Source organism: Manacus candei, unplaced genomic scaffold (genome assembly GCF_025592945.1).
Source record: "Manacus candei isolate 608988 ecotype Guabito, Panama unplaced genomic scaffold, ASM2559294v1 h1tg000002l, whole genome shotgun sequence".
In the NCBI taxonomy this organism is placed as follows: domain Eukaryota; kingdom Metazoa; phylum Chordata; class Aves; order Passeriformes; family Pipridae; genus Manacus; species Manacus candei.
In genome coordinates, this window is record NW_026138050.1 from 1228956 (window position 1) to 1241788 (window position 12833).

Below are 12833 nucleotides of genomic sequence, written 5' to 3' on the forward strand. Positions count from 1 at the left end.
GATCAGACAGTCCCTGGTTCGTGGCTCTTGTGCTGTATCGATGATGCCCAAGTTGTTCCCTTGTTCCTTTTGGGATACAAAACACAGATACCCCAGAGGGTTTCCCGGGAACAGACCGTGTAAATATTTTTTTGTACTTTATCAGTGTTTGCAATGTTCAATGTGTGCTTTGGAGAAGCCCCTCTGGAGTTCTCTGTGTCCCTTGGCTCCAGCTCCAGTGTCAGAGACATATCAGTGCTATTGGTCCAGCAGCATCCCGAGCCTCCTGCATCCTGTGAACCTTGTCTGGGACTCTTGTTTCTTGTGTACTGCAGGATTTATGGTGCTGGGACAAAATAGCATTGGATTTTTATTATTGCTCACAGAGGGGTAACAACCCCAAAGGACAGTTGTCCAAGGAAAGGCCTCACATTAAAATAAATACAAATTGAGTAATAAAAAAAAAATTATGTACTCCATCCCCTGTCCTGGTGGTGAATTAGTATCAGCAATACCTAAACATTTATTGAAAACTCTTCACTTCTGTAAGGAAGATTAGGCACTAAGTAGCTCAGCCGTGTAATCCCTAAATTACAGCTTCCAGAGGGCTCACTTTTTGTGGTAAAATCAAATATTCCTGGGCTTCCAATGTGCTGACTTGGAAACATGCTGGGTTTTCAGGAGAGCAGAGCTGGGCATTGGAAGAGCTGTGTGTTGGCATGCAGTGCCACAGGACCTGGGGGCAGGTGTGTTTTGAGGGAAGAAGTGGGGGCTTGCGTGGGAAGTGGTTGGATTTGGGCTGCAGGCGCCTAACAGAGTCTGCTCGAGCCCTGCCACGTGTACTGGGAAGATACTTGAATTTATCACATCTTTGGTTGCTTTGCCGATTTTCCATGAAACAAATGTGTGTTTGCAGGGCTGACATTTCCCTGGCTGGAGCTGCAGACAGCTCGTTTACGTGCGGCACTAATTATGGACATCAGCTTGACTTAAGTATTTGGGTTGCTGCTTTCCCAAGCCGAAGGTTTTCCCCGTTCCCATCCTCTGGCACGGTGTCACAGGGCCGGGTGATGCCCGTCTCATCCTCGGTTTGTGCCACACGAGGTCACCTCTTGCTGGCTCCTGGTCGCTTGGGTGGCTCAGAAGGTGGGACGTGGCATGAAGAACCTCTGTCATAGCAGTGGCCATCCCTGTATCCAGCTCCTTGTCCCACCGGAGCGCTCTCCTGACCTCCACAGGCACAGGAGGCTCCTGGTGACACCCCAGTGCCCCCCTTGCCCTTGGCTCCATTGCTTGGGTGTTGGGAATGAGGAGATGAAGTCAGTTCAGTCTAAGAATAACCCATAAGAGGAGCTGTGCTGCAGGTCCTGGGAGCCCCCCGAGCCCCCCTGGCTGGGGAGAGGGATGGGGCTCCTGGTGCCATTGGGCCGGCCCTGCCAGCGCGGGATGTCGCTCTGTGAGGTAACACGGCCCCTCTGCTCCAGTGGCTTCACCCTGCCCGGCTTTGTAACCATATTTGGGAAAGTCTGCAGAGAGCTGCTGGCTGTGGGGATCTGAGGAGCTGCTCCTGGAGTCACAGCTGCACTGCAGACAGCTCCCACCTGGAGGGAGGGCTTATCCTGACTGGGGTGGGGATGTGTGCCCATGGCTGGGATGCCCTGGCCGTGGTGAGGGTGTTCTGGCTGTGGCAGGAGTACCCTGGCCATGGAAGGAGTGCCCTGGCCATGGTGGGGAGTGCCCTGGCTGTGGCAGGGATGCCTTGGCCGTGGTTGGGATGTCCTGGCTGTGGTTGGGATTCTCTGACCATTATGGAGGTGCCCTGGCTGTGGCAGGGGTGCCTTGGCCATGGTTGGGATGTCCTGGCCGTGGTTGGGATGCTCTGCCCATGGTGGGGATCCCCTGCTTGTGGCAGGAATGCTTGGGCTGTGCATCCTGCAGGTGCAAGCAGCCTCACCTCCTCCGTTTGCTCCAGGGATAAGGCACAGGAGCAGGGGCAGTGTGGGCCAGCAGCACCTGGAGGGGACTGCTGTGTCACCTGGGGTGCCCCGAGCTCTCAGCTCAGACTCATGCAGGGCTCAGTCTTTCCCTGCTTCTCGAAGCACAGGCTCTCCCAGCCCCTTTTCCTGAGCTGTGAAGAGCCTGTGGCCCCAACCCAGCAAGACAAGTAGGATTTACTCCTACAGATCCAAGGGTTGTGTTGTTCTGGTGCTCGGGGAGAGGCTTGAGCAGGACAAGGCAAGGCAGGGAGGTGAGGAAGGAGTGTGGCTTCATCCCACTGCTCAGGGAGTCTGCAGTGATGAAGTGACCTGCTCATGGTCCTGCAGAAGCTAGGAGGGGCATCTGGGTCTGCTTGGTGTCAAACCCAACCCACCCCCAGCACAGCTGCCCTGCAAGGGCGTATTGAGAGAGCTTTGTGGCTCTTCAGGAGGGCACAGAGTGTACAGAATGTTGCAGAGATGCTCCTCTCCGTGCCTTGCGTTTTCCTATCAACAGTTAGGATTTTGCTGTGGGAAGAAAAACATTTTGGTTTTAGATTAATATTTGTGAAAATGTCTTTTGGGAAAAATTCCTCAGAGAGAGCCAGGACTTGGGTCAGCATTTGAAACTCATAAATTCAAAATGAGCTAATAAATTGTCATCGTGCTGTGTCAGCCTCGGGGAGATGAGGGTGCTCACAGCCGCCTGCCACCAGAGAAAGGCCCCTCCTGGTGCTGGGCTACAGCTCTTGGAGGTGGAGTGTGGTGGAGCTGGTCTTCTTTTGCCTTGGAAAATCCCTGCTTCAGCATGATTGAAACCAGTAGCTGGTGATGATCTCCATGTGCTGTTGCCCTCCTGTCTGTGCTGAAGGGCAGAGGGCTCAGGGTGCAGGAGAGCTGTGGGGCTGTTCCTGCCAGCCAGGGTGTCCCTGTGCCTACTGAGACCACAGCATTGCTTCCCGTGCCCAGCAGACAGAAAAATCCAGGTTTTTTCAGATTTCTGTAGCCACTGTAGAAATAATCTCTATCCCCACCTCTGCACACAAGCACTGTGACTTCTGCTGTGCTTTCTGGGAGAGGTGCAAGCCAAAAGACGAAGAAAAAAGGAATCAGATCAGCAAAAACCTCTAATTTTTCCTGGCTCCAGCATGCAAAAGCACATAGAGTTTTTCCTACTCTTTTCTGGAAAGTCTGTTCTGTACGTCAGGCAGGATCAGCACCACGCTGCCTTTTCTTCCTGGAGACAGGGAAGTGTTTGCCATGGCAACATGGCAGGCAGCATTTGGGCTGTGCAGGGGATCTCCTGGGCATTTATGGCTCTGTGAGCTGATGGAAGGCTCTGGAAGCAGTGGGGCTTCCTTGTGTCTCACCAGCCATCTCGCCTGTCCCTCTGTCACTCGTCCTCTCTGCTTGCAGGGTGTGGACAGTGCAGCCTGGCTTTGCATAGAATCCTGGAGTAGTTTGGGTTGGAAGGGACCTTAAAGACCATCTGGTACAACCCCCCTGCCATGGGCAGGGACACTTTCCACTGTCTCAGGTTGCTCCAAGCCCCGTCCAACCTGTCCTTGGACACTTGCAGGGCTGGGGCAGCCACAACCTGGATGGTGGGGTGAGAAATGGGAGCAGTGCTGGGAGCACTGCTGGGCTTTGCTGGGTGTCGTTGGGAGCTGTCTTTCCCTGGTGCCTCTGGAGCTTCACTGCCCCACAAAAATCTTAGCTTTGATCATGGCTTACAGACCTGGAGCTTCTTTCCTCCCGCCCCAGCCTGCACGGAGGCTCCTCTCTGCACTCTCCCCTCCATCTCCGGATGCTTTTCCCATTACTGTTCTGGCTGGGCTCCCTGCACCAAAAGGGCTGGGGAAGGCACAGACCAGTGCTACCCCCTCCCCTCCCCTCCCTGTTTGTGAGATGGGGGCAGAGCGGGCCCACAAATGACATAATGAGAGCATGACATCAGGCTTGGCAGCGGGGCCGGCCCTCCCCTGCCGAACATTATATGTTCCGTGGAATTAAGAAGCAAACAGCAGTGCACCAAAAAAAGCCTGCCCACCACAGTGCTGCAGAAATAACCCTGAGCTGGGCTCTGCAGGGCCTGTCTGAGCACCCTGGAGGGACAGAGCGAGGCACTGAGCCCTCTTGCTCACTTCCATCCTCGGTGCTCCTGTGTGAGGAGCTGGTGCTTGGTGCTCTGTACCCCACAAGTTCCCCGAGCCCATCAGCAGGAGGTCGGGCTGGTGGTGTCCTCACAGATCCATCCTCTCCAGGGAGGTGGACTGTGGTTATCCACAGCTCTGGAGAGGTTCAGGGATGCACCCAGCATCACACAGGGACTTGGTAGCACGACTGGGATGGAGCTGAAGGCTCCCAAGGCTCAGGTTGATGCCCTCATTACTAAATGTTCCCGTAACCAAAGTTTCACCTTCCTTGCACAACCAACTCCTTTGCCAGAAGGATTTTAAACCCTCCCTTTGCTAGGCTGGTCAGTGAAACGTGGCTGTGTTTGCTGGGGTGTTTGGGGAGCTGCAAGGGGAGCTCTGTAACACAGCTCTTGTCCTGTGCCATAGCTGGTGGTGGGTTTTGGTGCCCCGTATCTCACAGAACATGAGAAGCCTTCCAACCTCCTCTGGCACTGCACGACTCCAGTTTATGGGTGTGGAAACTGAGGCAGGACCAAGAAATTGTGACTTGTAGCTGCCCTTTTTCAGGCAGCACAGCCTATTCTCAAAATCCCCCCGGGGCACAGGAAACTACATTTTTCTTTCTCCTCCTGGGGAGGGCGTCAGGCTGCATGTGCAGAGCATGTCAATGGAGAGCCTTGTTTGCTGCTGGCTTCAGCTCTGCTTTGAACCTGCTCCCAATTTCCTCCAGCCTGGCAGTGGGCTGGGAAAATACAGTCGTGGCAGTTTGTGGCACCGCCAGGCTCAGCTCTGTCCCACAGCCTTTGCCTTGGCTTTTATTGCTCGGTATTTCCTGGTTTATTTCTTTGCTGCAGCCCAGCTTGGTTCACAGCCGCCTTTCCCATGCCAGGAAGGCATGATGTGATTTTCCACACAAGCAGGAGAGGGAGCAGTGGGAGAGGGCAGGCAGGCAGCTGGGAGCCCAGCTCCCTGACTGGTGACTGGAGGTGGCAGGCACTGGACCCACCACCATTCCTCAGCTCTCCCTGTCCTGTCAGCAGGAGCTCTGCTTCCCTTGCAGGCTCAGCACCAACGGGGTTGGGGAGGCCTCAAAAATTGGGTCCAACCATTCCCTCAGCACGCCAAGGCCACCAGTAACCTATGTCCCCAGGTGCCAGATCTGCACAGCTTTTAAACCCCTCCAGGGTTGGGGACTCCACTCCTACCCTGGGCAGCTGTGCCAGGGCTGGACAGTCCTTTCTGTGAAGGAATTTTCCCAATATCCAACCTCAACCTCCCCTGGCACAACCTGAGGCCGTTCCCTCTCTTTCTGTCCCTTGTTCCCTGGGAGCAGAGCCCAAATCCCCCTGGCTCTCCCCTCCTGTCAGAGAGCTGCTGAGCCAGAAGGTCCCCCCTGAGCCTCCTTTTCTCCAGGCTGAGCCCCCCAAGCTCCCTCAGCTGCTCCTGCTGCTCCAGCCCCTTCCCCAGCTCCACTGTCCTTGCATTTCAGATAACTTTAACATTATTTAGTGAAGCTGACTGACCCCTGGGAGTCAAGGATTTGGGTCTTGGCTTCCCCTTATCTGAAGTTTTAGTTTCCTCTGAGATGGAATGGAAATAACAACAAAGGATGTTTGTAAAGGGCTGGGGACAGCGCTGGACCAACCCCTCCCACCTGGCATCATGGCAGAGGGATGGAGAAGAGCAGATCTGCCCTGCTGGAATCCTTCCCTTCCCAGCTGGGAAGCAGCAGGATGGGAGAGATGCAGGGAGGGCTTGGCACTGGGTGCCCCAAGGGTTTGGTGCCCATTGTGCCATCTTTGAGGTGAGAGCTTCCCCTGCCCTGTGTTCCCCCCTCCCTGCAGCCAAGCAGCACTTGGGAGAGGCTCTTGGAAATGGCAGAGCCCTGTTTTTGTAGCAGCTGAATGGTTTGTTTTGGAGGTTTTGCTTGTCTGGGCGAGGAACAGGAAGGCATCTGAACTGGAACACCATTTCCTTCAGTCGTGGACTTGAGGTGCTGCCTAAAACTAAATGGGTGATTTCCAGGTCTTTCAGAGGAGCAGGGGAATGTTTGTGCTGCTCTCCCTGTCAGGTAACTGGTTGGTGGTCTGGTCCTTTCCAGGACGGGGCAAGTACTGCAGGAAGGTGCAGGGCCAGAGGGGTACGAGGTACAGGGAATGCTCAAGGAGAAGTGGAGCCAAAGCCCCCTGAGGAGGGGTCTGTCCGGGCTGGCAGCAGCTGGGATTCCAGTCTGAGCTGTCTTGGGTGCTTGTCTTCCAAATGGGAGCTGGAAATGGGTTTGGGGGTGACTTTGGTGTCCCCTGTGCAGAATGTGCCCCCCAGTGGGCTGTGTCACTTCAGCCAAGGGTGCTCTGTGCTCTTCCACTGCTGCCCCGAGACAAAGATCACTGGTGTGATCAGATATTTTTGCTAACATTCTTTTTTCAGTGGATTTGTTGAGCTTTTAATTTGCACATTTCTTGGACTTCTGTATTGGTGTTGCTGGTGAACTCTTCTGAATCCACTCTCAGCTTGGCAAAGAGCTCCCAGACAGCAAAATCAGGGAAAATAAACCTTTTAGAGAGACATCCATCCCCATTACTTACCCCCAGAGTTTCCTGGAATCATACACAGTTTTCCTGCCAGTTTGGCAGAATTATTTTCATTTGGATAAGTGAAGTTTAAATGTCAGATCAAACCAAGGATTAATTGATTAAGGGATAAAAATAAGCAGTGAGACAGCCAGGGAAAGTGAGGAGAGGTGCTTGTAGGGTAAAAGGTGAGAAAGGAGGGAGCAGGACATGGTGTGTCCAGCCCTGTCTGCTCCCTGGAGCTCTGCTGGAGATCCAGGAAGGATAAGGACCATCACATGGGCTCAGAGTAAGTGTTTTGATGCTGCTAAAAGAAAGTTTAGGCCAAAGGAGGTTTGTCTGAAGCCAAAATGTGAAGTTTATTGGGAACAAGTGGAGACTGATCAGCGAAACTTTCACCTCTCTGAGTGACATTTAAAATTGGGAAAGAGGACAGGGGGGTGAGGAGAGAGCTGGGCTGGACAGGCTGGTTTGGTTTGGATGAGCTGGAGCTACTGGGAGCGAGCGGAGGTTTTTTTAAGCCGTGTTCCTTTCAGAAGGACAATCTGCCCTGATATCAAATGGAAAATATTCTTTGTTGCTTCTTCTTCCATTTTAAGCTTTTCTAAAGAGACAAAAAGATGTTTAAAACGTAGAATTGACGCATCAATTGTGTAATTACTTGATCAGGGCTTTGGCACGAGACGTGCTCTTGGAAGTTCCTCTTAAATTTTTCTTAAACTTAATTACTACTTCAGTCTAAATTATTTCTTAATGACTTCTTTGAACATATATTTGACCTGACTGCTTTTTAAAAGGATGCATCACGTTTAGTGCCACGTTTATCGTGGCTGTCATTGCTCCAGGTGGGGCACACAATGAGAGTCCTGATCTCTGTCTGCACATTACATGAGGAGCAAATGCTTTATGGTTGGGAAAGGTGTTTTCTTTGGCTGGGAAAAGTGCTCCGCTTCAACACACCAAACTTCCAGTTGGGAGCCTGGCTGGAGTTCGGAGAGAGGCTCTTCTAAGGTCTGGTGATGGGGATGTGACAAAACAGGGTTGAACAAAGGCTGAAAATGGTGTTTTCTTTCCCTAGGGATCTTTCCAACAACAAGATCAGTGGTTTAGATGTTCAGCTATTCAGAAGCCTGACTTCGCTGGCAAAGCTGTGAGTACCCCTTGCCCCCCAGTCCTGCAGCCCCTCTGCAGGGCTGAGCTGGGCCCTGCCCATGTGCTGCTGTTTGTCACAGGTTACTTTGTTGGTGTTTGGCCTCCTCTGCTGAGCCCCAGATAGTGGTGTCCACAGCTCCTTCCTCAAGGCCTTCAGCTGCTCAGTGCAGTGATTTGCTAACTGGCATTGAGGGTTGGGCAGGATTTTGACCCTCTGTGCTGCTGGATGGAGAGGAGATCGAGGCCAGAGAATGAGAATTGTCACAAGATGTGTGTTAGAGCATGGAAAATCACAGAATCCCAGAATGGGTTGGGCTGGGAGGGACCTTAAAGCCCATCCAGTGCCACCCCCTGCCATGGGCAGGGACACCTTCCCCTAGCCCAGGTTGCTCCAAGCCCCGTCCGACCTGGCCTTGGACACTCCCAGGGATGGAACAGCTACAGCTTCTCTGGGAAAACTCCACCAGGGCCTCCCCACCCTCCCAGGAAATGGTGACAAAGCTGCAGTGACCAGGAGGTGACTACAGACTTGATGAAGTTTCCTTTTCCCTCTTTTACAGAGATATAAGCCACAACCAGATTTCTACATTAGAAGATGGAATATTTGATAATTTATTTAATTTAAGTGAAATGTAAGTTCATTCGCTTTGTTTCCCAGTTCTTTTATTTAGGTCTTTTCTTGGAACAGCTCTTGCCTTCCTGGTGGGGTGGGATCTCTCAGGGAGATCTTGGGCATGTACCCAACCAAGCTGCTGCCTTTTGGGGTGTCTCCAGTCTCTTAGTCTGTGTCCTGCTCCTGGGTCCTGTTGTTGTCCTTCAAGCCTGACCTCTTCCTAGATTTGCTTCTGTCTCCTGGATAACTCCAACCTCTGCCACTGCCTTTTGTCTTCCCTGCTTCTCTCCCACAGCAGCTCTGCTGAGGTTCTTGTCTCTGACCATGCTCTGGGTCACACTTACTGTCCTGTCTGTGTGGTCACGCCTTGGGACCGGGGATCTGATGATTCTGCAACATGGTAGGTCCTGCCTGAGGTGTCCAAGGTACTTGAAGGTGGTGTCCCTCAGTCAGTCGATTATTTTAGGTTCTGTTTTTTAATTCAAGTAATGAAAGCTTTTGTTGTTCTGTGGAGGGAGGCAAGGGGAAGCCACACATTTCCAGACAGATCCATGAAGTCACAGCAGTAGTGGCAGTTCTGTGTCTGAAGGAGCCAAAGGATTAACCCCTTGCAAACCCTCTTGGCAAGCAAGAGAAAAGCTCAGACCCACCTTCTCCCCGAGGAGGGGACACGAAAGGCATTCTCAGCTCTGCATTTTTGCTCTCAGGTGGCTCTAAAAGACACAAAGGCCCTGGGCTGGGTCCCAGGGAGCCTGTCTCTGCTGGGCTGATGGCAAAGTGGTGCTTTCAGCCCCAGAGTCGTGGTTCAGCTCAGCCCTGATGGCGTCAGCTCCACACACAGCTTCCAGCTCCGTCCTGCTCGCAGCTGAGTGCCAAAGGCTGTAATTTGGATCAAGCTTAGCTGCAATTAAAGTTTCCATCTTTTCATTAAACTGCCACATGGAAAGATTATCATTGACTTTGCATTTCTTTTTTTGACAGATCAATTTTATTCTCTTAGCTATTTTTTAATGGAGCTGTAAATAGTCTCCCAGAGCAGGAGAGGCTCCCTCACATCCAGGGGCTGTTGGATGTCAGATTATTTTAGATATAAGATTGTGTCTGTCATTTGCTTCTAATTGCGACAATTATTTGTAGAGTTAAAAAAGTACTTGGAGTACTTGCCTAATTCTAGCCTCTAGAAAAATCACGTTAATTATTGCTTGATTCCCTATTCATTAACTCCCCTCCCAGTTATTCCAAAGCCTTTCAGTGGAGTGGCACAGATGGGAACAGGGAGGGCTCGGCACACTGCTGTAATTAACGCTTAGCACATGTCACACTAATCCCCAACTATTTCTGATCTCCCTCTGACAGAAACTTAAGTTGGAATCCATTTGTTTGTGACTGCAAACTGTCCTGGTTGCCCCGCTGGGTGGAAGACAGAAAAGTGAGAGTTCTTGAGGCGTCAGACACGAGATGTGCCCACCCCCCCGAGGTGGCAAACCTGTCCCTCTTCGACATCCCGTTCCCCAATGCCACCTGTGGTAAGGAAACCCTGGGGGTGGAGATGGTTAAACCAGGGGCAGTGATGGGCCCCGGGGCAGCTGGGCTCACATTGGCTTCTTTTGACCTCAAGTCACCAGTTGTAATGTAATTAAGCAAATACTGGGCACACAGGCTGTACCCTGGTGCCTCAGGGATCCAGTCGGTCACATCAGGGCTGGGATTAACTCTGATTACACACCAGGCATCAGGCAGCCACCACAGCACACTGGCTCAGTGACCTCCAGCCTCAGGCTTTCATTCTCTCAAGGTTTCAACAGTGTGACTTTAAGCAGTGAAATGTCATGGGAGCTGATGGGACCTGGGCACGTGCTGGGTCTTTGCAGGTAACAGGAGTGTTGAATGAGCACTGCCCCGGTCCACAGCTCGTCACCTGCTCCTGGGGCATTCTTCTGACAGCTTGGCCAGCAGAAACAACAGGCAGTGATTAACTGGAGGTGGAAAGGGGGAGCCCAAGGAAAACTAATGGTGCCTGGATGCTCAGCTATCCCTGAGTGAGGGAGAGGGAAAGAGAGTGCTCCCCACAGCAGGGATCAGGCACCTCCTTTAATTCATGACAGGAGGATGCAGGGCTGAGGGACCTGGAGCTGTGTGACAGGAGAATACAGGGATGAGGCTGAGGGATCAGGAACTGGTGGGAGCCAGTTGAGCTGCCTGGTAAAGCACAGGCCTCCTCAGGAGCAAAATCTGGATTGTAGTTTCTCCTCTTTCCCCAGCAAAGCCACTCCAGCTTGCAGCATCTTGCAGGAATTATCAAAGGGAAAAACACTGGCACTGTTACTGCCCTTGATAATTAGTTATTCCCTCTTGAACTACTTTAAGACAGGGTGGAAACAATAATGTGAGGCTGTCTTCTGGGTAATTCAGTGTAATGGGAGTAGGCTGGGACAGCCTGCCAGCTACTGACAGTTGTTACTGACCGGCAGGGAGTGAAGAATGACCAGGCTGGTGGTAAAAACAGAGTAGTTCCCATGCCGTGGTCCTCCTCGTGGGACTGCTCTTAGGAGAAGTGGCTCAGCATTCACAGGGAGGCTGTGGAGGAAGCTGGACAGTTGGATGGATTCGATCTGGGAAGATCACACGGAGCTGTTGAGATGTTTGGGGGAGATGTTGTAGCAACCAGCAGGAAGAGCGGAGCCAACGTGGCCGAGCTGCGTGGGCAGAGGCCGAGGGAGAGGCCCTGCCTGGGTGTTTGTGGCAGGGAAATGTCCCACCCCGTGCAAGCCAGAGAGGGGGAATTAAACTCAAGGGAATGGGCTGTCCCTCAGGGAATGGGGCTGTCGTGGCTGCCATTGCTCTCTGTGCTGTGTGTGCACGTGTGTGTTGGGGCACGTGTTGTTTCCGTGCATCCTCCCAATGTTTATCCTTCCACAGCTCTGGGTGCAGGCTGTGCCTGCCATTGCCCTCATCTCTAGCACCACGTTTTGCCTGCGGGTAGGTGGGAAGCTCTTGGCTCTCCCCAGGGAGGGAGGTGGCTGCAGGGTCTGCCCAGTTCCACCATGGTCCTGGTGGAGAATCCATCAGTGTCTCCCCAAAGTCTCCGATGTGCCACTGCCCAAGGGTGTTTGATTATGGACTTGTTGCTGGCTGTCCCAGGCAGCACTTGGTGAAACAGGCTGCACCAGACCTGGATACCACCAAGGGACAACCTTTTGTCATGGTCTCACTTGGTGGCTCGTCCTTGGGGCTCCTCTGAGTGTCAGACACAGCGGCTCCGTGTCCCATGGGACTGTCAGGCTCTCCAAAGCCTCGTTTTATTTACTGAGTGTAGCTGCTCCATAAATCTGTGTGACTGGCTTGTTATTTCTGTCATCATTAATTAGCATAAAGAGTTTGGAAACTGTTGCTGAGGGATTAAAGACTTCCCAGGCAAGTCTCAGAAAGGAAATGCTCGGAGTAGGAGCTGCACAGGAGAATTCCATGCCCGGGAGCGTGGGGTGGTGTCTCTAGGAGGGTCTCAGCAAACCATGGCTTCACAGTGTCAGTTTGCAAGAGGATCTTCTGTTCTGTCCCACAGGAGCTCAGTACATCACGTGTCTGACAAGCAACCACACGGAAGGGGCTGAACTTGTCGTCCTCTTCACGTCTGTCCACGCCGGGAACCTCAGCGAGGAGACCTGCAGTGCCCTGTGCTATGCCCAAGACCAGGAGTACGGAGGTTTCAGCTCCCTGGGGCAGTGTCTGTGTGGAACTGCCCATGAAACAAACTCTTCCTCTGGCTGTTTGCCATTTTGCACTGAGCATTTGTCCGGGCAGGGCTGTGGTGGCCCATCACTCGTCCCCTCGCCCTTCCAGGCACAGCTGCCTGTGTCTTTCACAGGACTCCAGCCCCGGTACAGCCTACACCAGGCTGTGCTCTTCAATGTCAGTATTCCCATCGCTGTCAGCACTTTACTGTGGGAATTTGGGGACCAGACAGAGGTTCTCAACACCACTGGAAATGCAGCTGTGCACACGTATGCCTTACCCGGGCGGTACAATGTCACTGCCACCATCCTGGTGGGCACCAAGGTCTTGTACGAGCAGGCAGAAGTTGAGGTGGTGGCTTCACCCCAACAGCTGGAGCTACAGTGTCCTTCCTTGGTCAAGACGAATGAGAGTCTGGACATCCAGATCCGCAACAGAGGCGGCACCGGCCTCGTGGTGCTGTACGGGATCACACAGGCTGGAGAACTGGGCAGGGGTAAGCAGGGCTGGCTGGGGGGTGCTGGGCAAGGGAGGGGTGGCACTGCATCCCAGGCCTTTCCTTTGCCTCCCTCCCCAGTGAGGGATGGGAGGGGATGACTCCTTTGGGGCTCCCCTGGCTGGGCAGGCAGTGTTCTGCACTTCAGCAGCGGACGGGCTTTATTGGCTTCAGGGC

General features: G+C 53.0%; 1 protein-coding gene across 3 annotated transcripts in view; it reads left to right on the forward strand.

The window, feature by feature from the left end:
• Positions 1-12833, forward strand: part of PKD1 (polycystin 1, transient receptor potential channel interacting) — an 84086-nt gene that overhangs the window by 26453 nt on the left and 44800 nt on the right. For all 3 annotated transcript variants that reach the window (XM_051777456.1, XM_051777445.1, XM_051777453.1), the window contains exons 2-5: positions 7742-7813; positions 8376-8447; positions 9785-9954; positions 11991-12656. In XM_051777456.1, the coding sequence (XP_051633416.1) occupies positions 7742-7813; positions 8376-8447; positions 9785-9954; positions 11991-12656 (980 nt within the window). The remainder of the gene's footprint in view (positions 1-7741; positions 7814-8375; positions 8448-9784; positions 9955-11990; positions 12657-12833) is intronic.